Source organism: Carassius auratus, unplaced genomic scaffold (genome assembly GCF_003368295.1).
Source record: "Carassius auratus strain Wakin unplaced genomic scaffold, ASM336829v1 scaf_tig00047130, whole genome shotgun sequence".
NCBI lineage: Eukaryota > Metazoa > Chordata > Actinopteri > Cypriniformes > Cyprinidae > Carassius > Carassius auratus.
Genome location: NW_020527014.1, coordinates 27,501 through 35,000, shown reverse-complemented (window position 1 = coordinate 35,000; position 7,500 = coordinate 27,501). Strand labels below are relative to the sequence as shown.

The 7,500-nt window shown below is 38.0% G+C and overlaps 2 protein-coding genes across 7 annotated transcripts in view; one reads left to right on the top strand and one right to left on the bottom strand.

Annotated features, from left to right (window-relative positions):
- The first annotated feature begins 3,381 nt into the window (after positions 1 to 3,381).
- LOC113088780 (relaxin-3-like) lies at positions 3,382 to 4,785 on the top strand. Its single transcript, XM_026255834.1, has 2 exons — positions 3,382 to 3,664; positions 4,441 to 4,785. Exons 1-2 carry the CDS (start codon positions 3,412 to 3,414, stop codon positions 4,665 to 4,667), a joined length of 480 nt encoding a protein of 159 aa, XP_026111619.1. The 5' UTR covers positions 3,382 to 3,411; the 3' UTR covers positions 4,668 to 4,785.
- Positions 4,786 to 6,642: 1,857 nt separating this feature from the next.
- The window catches only part of LOC113088778 (tyrosine-protein kinase JAK2-like), an 18,206-nt gene continuing 17,348 nt past the window's right edge, over positions 6,643 to 7,500 (bottom strand). For all 6 annotated transcript variants that reach the window (XM_026255830.1, XM_026255827.1, XM_026255831.1 and 3 more), the window contains one exon: positions 6,643 to 7,500. This exon is cut by the window's right edge and continues 29 nt beyond it. In XM_026255830.1, coding sequence (XP_026111615.1) covers positions 7,422 to 7,500 — 79 coding nt within the window. In that variant the 3' untranslated portion in view covers positions 6,643 to 7,421.

Genomic DNA, 7,500 nt, shown 5'->3' with positions numbered 1-7,500 from the left:
ATTCTTCATTTGTAATAAATATTCTTAATAATCATATCAGAAATATGTCAGGAATTAGAAAAGCATGTTATTGATATAAAAGATTGATTTTCAATCAGAGTGTGTGTGTGTGTTTTTTTATTTATTTGGGTCCCCATTAGCTTCCATGTGGTTGCTAGTCTTCCTGGGGCCCATAAAAGTGCTGAAACGTATGTACAGTTAAAAATATACAAATATAACATACATATAACTTACATATAACATAACCACATGTATACATTTATCCACATATACACATTCACACACAACATTTGAAAATGTCAGTACCTGTAACAGTCAAAAATTAACTGGTGTAATGCTATTAATAATAATCTGTTTTAGAGTTACATATGTTGGATATTTGCCTTGTTCTTAAATCCAATTTATTCCAAGCAGATGATCTAACTAAAACTGTTCTTGTCACACAATTGGACCTTGCAGATGGAACCACTAACAGAGGGGTTACCAGGATGTCATGTTTGGGGGGGCATTTGGCTTGTTTGGGGGGGCAACATAGACAATTGAAAATATCGGCACAAAATTAAGCTATATTACACACAATCTTTTTTAATGCATATCTTTTTCTAAGCCAGGAACCCAGAGATAGGCACAGGGCCCCTATTAGACTATAGGGCTATCACATAAAAGTTAAACCAGGTCAACAGATATGACAGATTAATATATATAACAGATCACGGTGTTTGCCTGATAATGAGTGACAGGTGTTTGCTTGTGAGAAGACGTGTTACACAAGTAGGTTACCGAGAAGGACAAGAGAGTTCTTTAAATGAATCTTACATCAGGTTTGTATAGACAGGAGGTTAATTAATTTGTTTCTACTTTTAAGCTGGTCCAGAAGTAGATGCTACTTTTAGGGCTGAAATGCTTCGTGAATTACTCTTTGTAAAACACATTAGCAGTCATTATTTGTAGGAGTTTCTCTTAAATTCGCCAGTTAGGAGCTACTTGTAGCCTCTTATAAGTTTCTTTGTGAATGCGGCCCCAGGTAAAAAATTTTTTTGATATGCTCATTTTGAACAGTATGAGAACAGTATTTGAATGTTATTCTGTGGTTGTAAGTGGCTTTGGATAAAAGTGTCTGCTAAATGAATAAATGTAAATACGTAGGCCTAGGAATATATTCGGCTACAAGGTGTCAGGAGATTTAGAGAGTTGAAATAAAAGCTATTTTTGTAAAACTATAAGAATTTCAATTATGATATGATTAGCAGAGGCAACATAACTTTTTTTAAATATAGTTTCATTTTTTTTTTTTTTTATTAGTGGTGCTTGCCATAGGCAAATATTATTATTATTTTATGGGGGGTTGGAGTCTATGGGTTTGGTCTCCCACAGGGCTGGGTGATATAATAAAAATCGAACAATTATTATTTTTTTTTTTTCAGAAAATACCATGATTTTATCCTGATTCTTTGTCATGTTGGTTTTTCTATTTTGTAAGCTGTTTGAGCATCACAGCCAAACTAATTTCCCTATTATAAAGCCTTTTAAGGTAACAAAATATGAAAGAGTGTGGCAGATATTTAGGCCAAAGTGCATGGATGAAAATCTTTGTCATTATTTTATCTTTGTTATTAAAAAATGAGAACAAAGATACACATTACAAATACAGATATTATACAAATAAAGTGCTTCATTTTCATGTACAAGGGGTGTATTTAGCAGGAGCATTAAAAAAATGTAATGAACAAATATAAAAATAAAAACTATATACACTGATTCCTATTAAAGCAACTGAATTAAAGTTTTTCAGTCAAGAGTATAGAGTATTGATTTTTCTCTGTGTGTTTGTTGTTTCATTAACATATAATTCACCCAAAAATTTAAATAGTGAAGAAAAAAAATCTGAATGAGTTTCCTTCTTCTACTAAACATAAACTCTATTTTGAAGAAGGTGGAAAATCAAACAGTTGCTGGTTCACAGTGATTTCCACAGTAATTTCCCCCCTACTATAAAAGTCAATGTGGACCAGCAACTGTTTGGTTATCCTAATTTTTCAAAATATCTTCTTTTGCTTTCAGCACAAGAAATAAGTTAATATAGGTTTTGGACAACATGTGAGTGTATAAACAGAAATAGAAATAGAACAGAAATGATAGAAATAAAATTTTAGTGTGATCTATCCCTTTAATTCACACGGCAGCATGTAGCCTACTGTCCCTTTAAGACCTGCGCGCCTCTAATATTCAGACATGCATCTGTTTCTTTCAGTTGTTTACTTTCGTTTTAAACATATGAGTCTATACACAAACCTTGTGTGTTTTGACAGTATTAGCACACAACATAACTTAGTAATCAGGCACAGTTCGAAGGGCTTTTTCGTTTTCGGGCCGCACTTTGTGCTCAGAAAAACCGCACGTCAGAAAAGGACACGAATTAAACGTTTAAATAACCAGTAAGGATTTAAACAGATGAAAAAAATGTGAATGAGTTAACTGTGATGTTAATGTATGTCGCAGTATATTAATCCCGCTGGGCCAGAACTGCAGCTGATAGAATGTGCGCAGCACACAATGCAACGATATTTCTTCGAAAGCAGACTGTGGAGACATTTTTATCGCCCACAACCAAAACTATTAACATCCTACCCTCGGCAGAAATCGAGGACAAAATCAGGCTGTTCAGCTGTCAATGCACTTCGATCCCAAACGCTGTTTTGGGTTGGCAAATCTAATTTTCTTGCCACCCTTTGGCTTCTGGACACGACACTGCTTTAAAGCTCTGCCAGGTAAACAGCGCGTACCCCCGAAGCGCGCGCACTGTCAAACAGCGCCAAACTTGATTTTTGTTGGATCAGACCCATCTGCAAGCTATGGAAAAATATGCACAAAACAATCCACTTTAAAGTATTAATTTATCATCAGAGGGACAGATCATTTCTCAGGGGAGGCAGGGCTTATCCTAGGGGAGGCATTGCCTCCCCCAGCCTCCCCCTAGACACGCCCCTGACCACTAACACACCTGAGCTCACCTGACGCGTAACATGTCCGTGACAATACCCACTAAAAACCAATTTATCTACAAAAGATTTTGGATTGCTTTTAAATAGAGCATTGTGCATATAACAGAGAAGACTTATATTAAGTTTGTCCTCCACCTTTAGCCAGCCCAAACAGGTATGCATTTTATCCACACTGTGTGTGTGTGTGTCTGTCTGAGAAGTGTGTGCTTGTGTGTGTGTGTGTGTGTGTGTGTGAGAGAGAGTGTGTGTGTGTATGTGTGTATGTGTGAAAGTGTGTGTGTGTGTGTGAGAGAGAGAGAGAGAGAGTGTGTGTGTGTGTGTATGTGTGAGTGTGTGTGTGTGTGTGTGTGTGAGAGAGAGAGAGAGAGAGTGACGTCAGTCCGTGTCTGTATAAAGTCTCTCTGAACTGATGGCGAATGATCAGAAACCAGCAGCTCGAGGAACTTCAGCAGTCTTTTCTTATAAACTCTTATTAATGTTCGTTCTGACGATGTTTCGTGTGTTTTCGGCTGTTCTGCTGCTGTGTGTGTGCGGTGTGTGTGTGCGCGTGAGCGCGGAGCGCGCGGGAGATTTCGGAGTGAAACTGTGCGGCCGTGAGTTCATCAGAGCCGTGATCTTCACCTGCGGAGGCTCCCGGTGGAGGAGGAGCGCGCACGAGCCCGGTACTGCTCACCTTCATCATCCTCATCATCCTCATCCTCAGCTACAGGGTTAGTTAGAGAACACCGAGATCCTTGTAATTAAATAGATGATAACTATAAATATATATATTCTGTTAAACTTACACCCAATGCAACATTATTTGCTCAGTTTAATGATATACTACAACTTAGAACTTGAAATGAACTTATTAGCAACTATAGACATATTTTTAAAAAGGAAAAAGAATTCACACAAAACAGGATTAGTAAATCTTTACAAGTTAAACTGAAGAAAAAAAAACTATTTTAAAGTGTTAAAACTATAAGTAACTTTAATAACAGCATCCTACACAACCACCACAGTGTTCTTACTCATCTTCATCATCATCATCATCATCAATAATGTGTTTATTTAGGAGTAAATTAGGTTGGTTTAAGTCCTGGCTTATTTAAATATCTCAGTCTGCATTTGTTACAAGAAAATTTCAGTTTAGCAACAGAAAGTATTCATTTGTTCGTCATTCTGTATTTCAGGTGTAGTTTTAGGTGAAAGCTCAATAATATGAATTCTAATAATAAATCAATGTGATATTAATGATATCATTGATACTAATGTGTCTAATAATGATACATATATGAATAAATACTGTCAGGAATCCAGCACTGATGGAGTCAGACAGTAACGGAGAGATTCTTCAGCTGGAGTCAGTTATTGATGATTGATCATAAACACTATCCGCGTGATCTGAAGCTCGTGCTCGTGCTCGTGCTCGTGCTCGTGCCCGTGTCTGTCGCAGGTCTGCTGCTGCTGGACGCGTTTCAGGACGCTGTGGACACAGAGCGCGCGCTCAGCCCGGATACAGAGACGTCTCTCGCGGAGCTGCTTCCGGTGATGATGAGCGACGGACCGGAGACGCTCGAGCGGACGCGTCCCGACCGGCGGAAGCGGAACTTCTCCATGGGACTGGCGGGAATGTGCTGTAATCAGGGCTGCACCAAGAACGACATCGGCCTCCTGTGCTGATGATGATGATGATGATGATGAAGGACTGAACTGTTTGATCGTCCCAGTGATTCATTTCTGTTTATTTATTTCACATCTGTTCATATGACCACATGAATAAACAACTTCTTGATTGCAACTTTCATATTTACTGACTAATAATCTGTTCATGAGAGTCACCTAACGAATAAAGGCAAGTGTTGTGAGTGAATCAGAGTGAAAACATTAAGCTTTTCCAGAAAAGGTTCTTTATAGTGGAGAAGTGCTCTTTAAACTGTTTAAATGTTGTTTAAGAATCGATCACTGAAAGGTTCTTCCACGGCACCCGTTTACACCGAGTGTTCATCAGAACTGATTCAGACCTGATTTATAATAAAGTGTTAAAATGTGCTCAAAGCTTCAAGACATAAAATATAACAAAAGAGCAGCACAATGCACTCAAACGAGTCCAGAGATGAAAGGAATCGGTCTCTAAACTGATCAACACTTTCTGCCGTTAGAACAATAATACATTCAGATTCAGAGACGCTTTTAAAGTGTTCCTGATTCTGTTCAGTCGAAGAGAAGCTTCGGGAAAGTGCTTCAGTCGTTCGGATCAGATCCGGTGTGTTCCCGGAGCACCGACAGAAGTGTCACGCGCTGAAGATTAAGTTGACACAACTTGAAATTAAGTTTTGTTTTTTAAACATACTTTTTAATTTCCACTTTGTAAAGGTTATTTTATTTTTATATGTTTATGTGTGGTTTCTGTCTTTGATGGAATCATTATATTTCAAAAACAGATGCGCGTGAGTGACGTCACACGCTGAAATTAGAATATTCAAATGAGCAATCAGTCTGATGCGCGCGCTCTGATGAAGCTCCTGAAGCTCTTGATGTTCCTGCTGCTGAATGTAGAAGATGATCAGATTACTGCAGTTACTCCCAGTCTCAGAAGGTAAGACGCAGGGTTCTGTGCTGCTGCCGCTGAGCAGGGAATGATTTACACGCTTTTAGCCGCGGGAGCGCGCTGAGCGCGGGACCTGATTTACCGCTAAATTTAAACCTGCTTATTAGTCACAGTTGTTCAATGTTGTCAATTAAAAATATTCATTTTATAGTACAGAGGTTTAAATACTAGCAAAATATACACATACGCTTATTAAAACGGAAATAGCGTTTTATTCATATCTAGCACACATGCTTGTAAGGCACCAATTTGCAGTAGACGTCACAGTGACGTCACTTGCAGCTGCGCGCACTGTGATTTGATAATATATAATATTTACATATACATTTAAAGTATGAAATACAATTTAAACCTTAACAATTCTGACTATTTCATTGTAAATTCAAGTTTATTTCCTAGTTCGAACTTTATAACTTAATTCAACTCAACAATTGCGAGTTTGTCAATGCTGAGGAAAACAAGCTGGAAGTGTGGGATATAAACTCATGAGCTGAGGGAATGACGAGATGATTTTTCTTACCAAAATTTTAAAATATAAACTTTTTTATTATTATTATTCCATGGTTGAATAGCCTGCTACAGTAAAAATGCACTGTAGAACATTCTGTTAAAAAACACGCCACCGATCAGATGGGATGTTTTATTATTTAAGTGATCAGGCGTTTTCACACACACAAACAAACTGAAAAATCTACCCGTATTTTTCAGACTATAAGTCGCATTTATTTAGAACCAAAAACCAAGAGAAAACATTACCGTCTCCAGCCGCGAGAGGGCGCTGTATGTCTTCAGTGTAGCCAACATGAGAACTGAGCAGCATAGAGCGCCCTCTAGCGGCTGGAGACGGTAATGTTTTCTATTGGTTAATTTCTCTTGGCTCATGTCAAATTAATTTTGACAAATAAGTCACACCTGACTATAAGTCGCAGGACCAGCCAAACTATGAAAAAAAGTGCTACTTATAGTCCGGAAGATACGGTAAATGAAACGCTATTATTTGAAAAATTGGTTTTACTTGGTCTTTGAAAAAAGTAGATATTGCTTTTGTATCTTTGGAACATCTTTAAAACTCTCAAACGTGTACTGCACCTCACAAAAACAGTACAAATACCTGCAATAATAATAAAAACAATCATTTAGTGCATTCACACATATTCAGTAAAAGCTGAATGAAGTTTACAGGCCGGACAGATTCAGTGTTTGAGATGAAGATCTTCTTCTCTGTTGTGCTGGAATCCCATGCATCTGAAATCTCTTTATATAAAATCAAACCAGAACAAACAATCCCAACTACAGAAATGTCCATGAACGAAGATTATCAGGATCTGCTGCTGATGAAGATGATTTTCACATGATTTGCATATTTTGGTGATAAACCCGACCCTCAGTGTGTCTCTCTTCAGGCTCTGCTCTGAACATCTCTGATGAGACGCATGAACTGAAGCATAATCACTGCTGAACACTGGTTCATCTGAGACAAACATCTGCCTCCTCAACGTCTTCATGAAATAACAACAGAAACACACATGAACTGATCCGAAAATGATCTCGTTTTCTTATATTGAGCAGAAAAAGCGGAAAATACAAATTGCAGATCTTATTTTTATCTTTGCCATATCTTTAGTTCTATGACAGTATTAAAAAAACAAAGCTTTAATAATGTGATTTGTGTCTTTATAACGTCACGCTTTTGTATGTCTTGCACAATATTTTGGAAGGGCATCATCAGATTTCTGCTTCTTTGGCTCTTAAAACCCCTGATAAAGTGAAAGAACAAGCATCCCATAATTCCAGTTAAATCAAGGCTTGAGACTCCTGGAGGACGGTCACACGCTCTTGCTGTCCTGGATGACATCGACTCTCTGAGCCAGATCCTTGAAGGAGGGTCGATGACCCGGTTCTTCC

Coding starts and splice junctions, on each gene's coding strand:
- LOC113088780 (XM_026255834.1), top strand. CDS start 3,412: ATGGCGAATGATCAGAAACCAGCAGCTCGAGGAACTTCAGCAGTCTTT. Junction 3,665..4,440: donor GAGGAGCGCGCACGAGCCCG/GTACTGCTCACC, acceptor TGTCTGTCGCAG/GTCTGCTGCTGCTGGACGCG.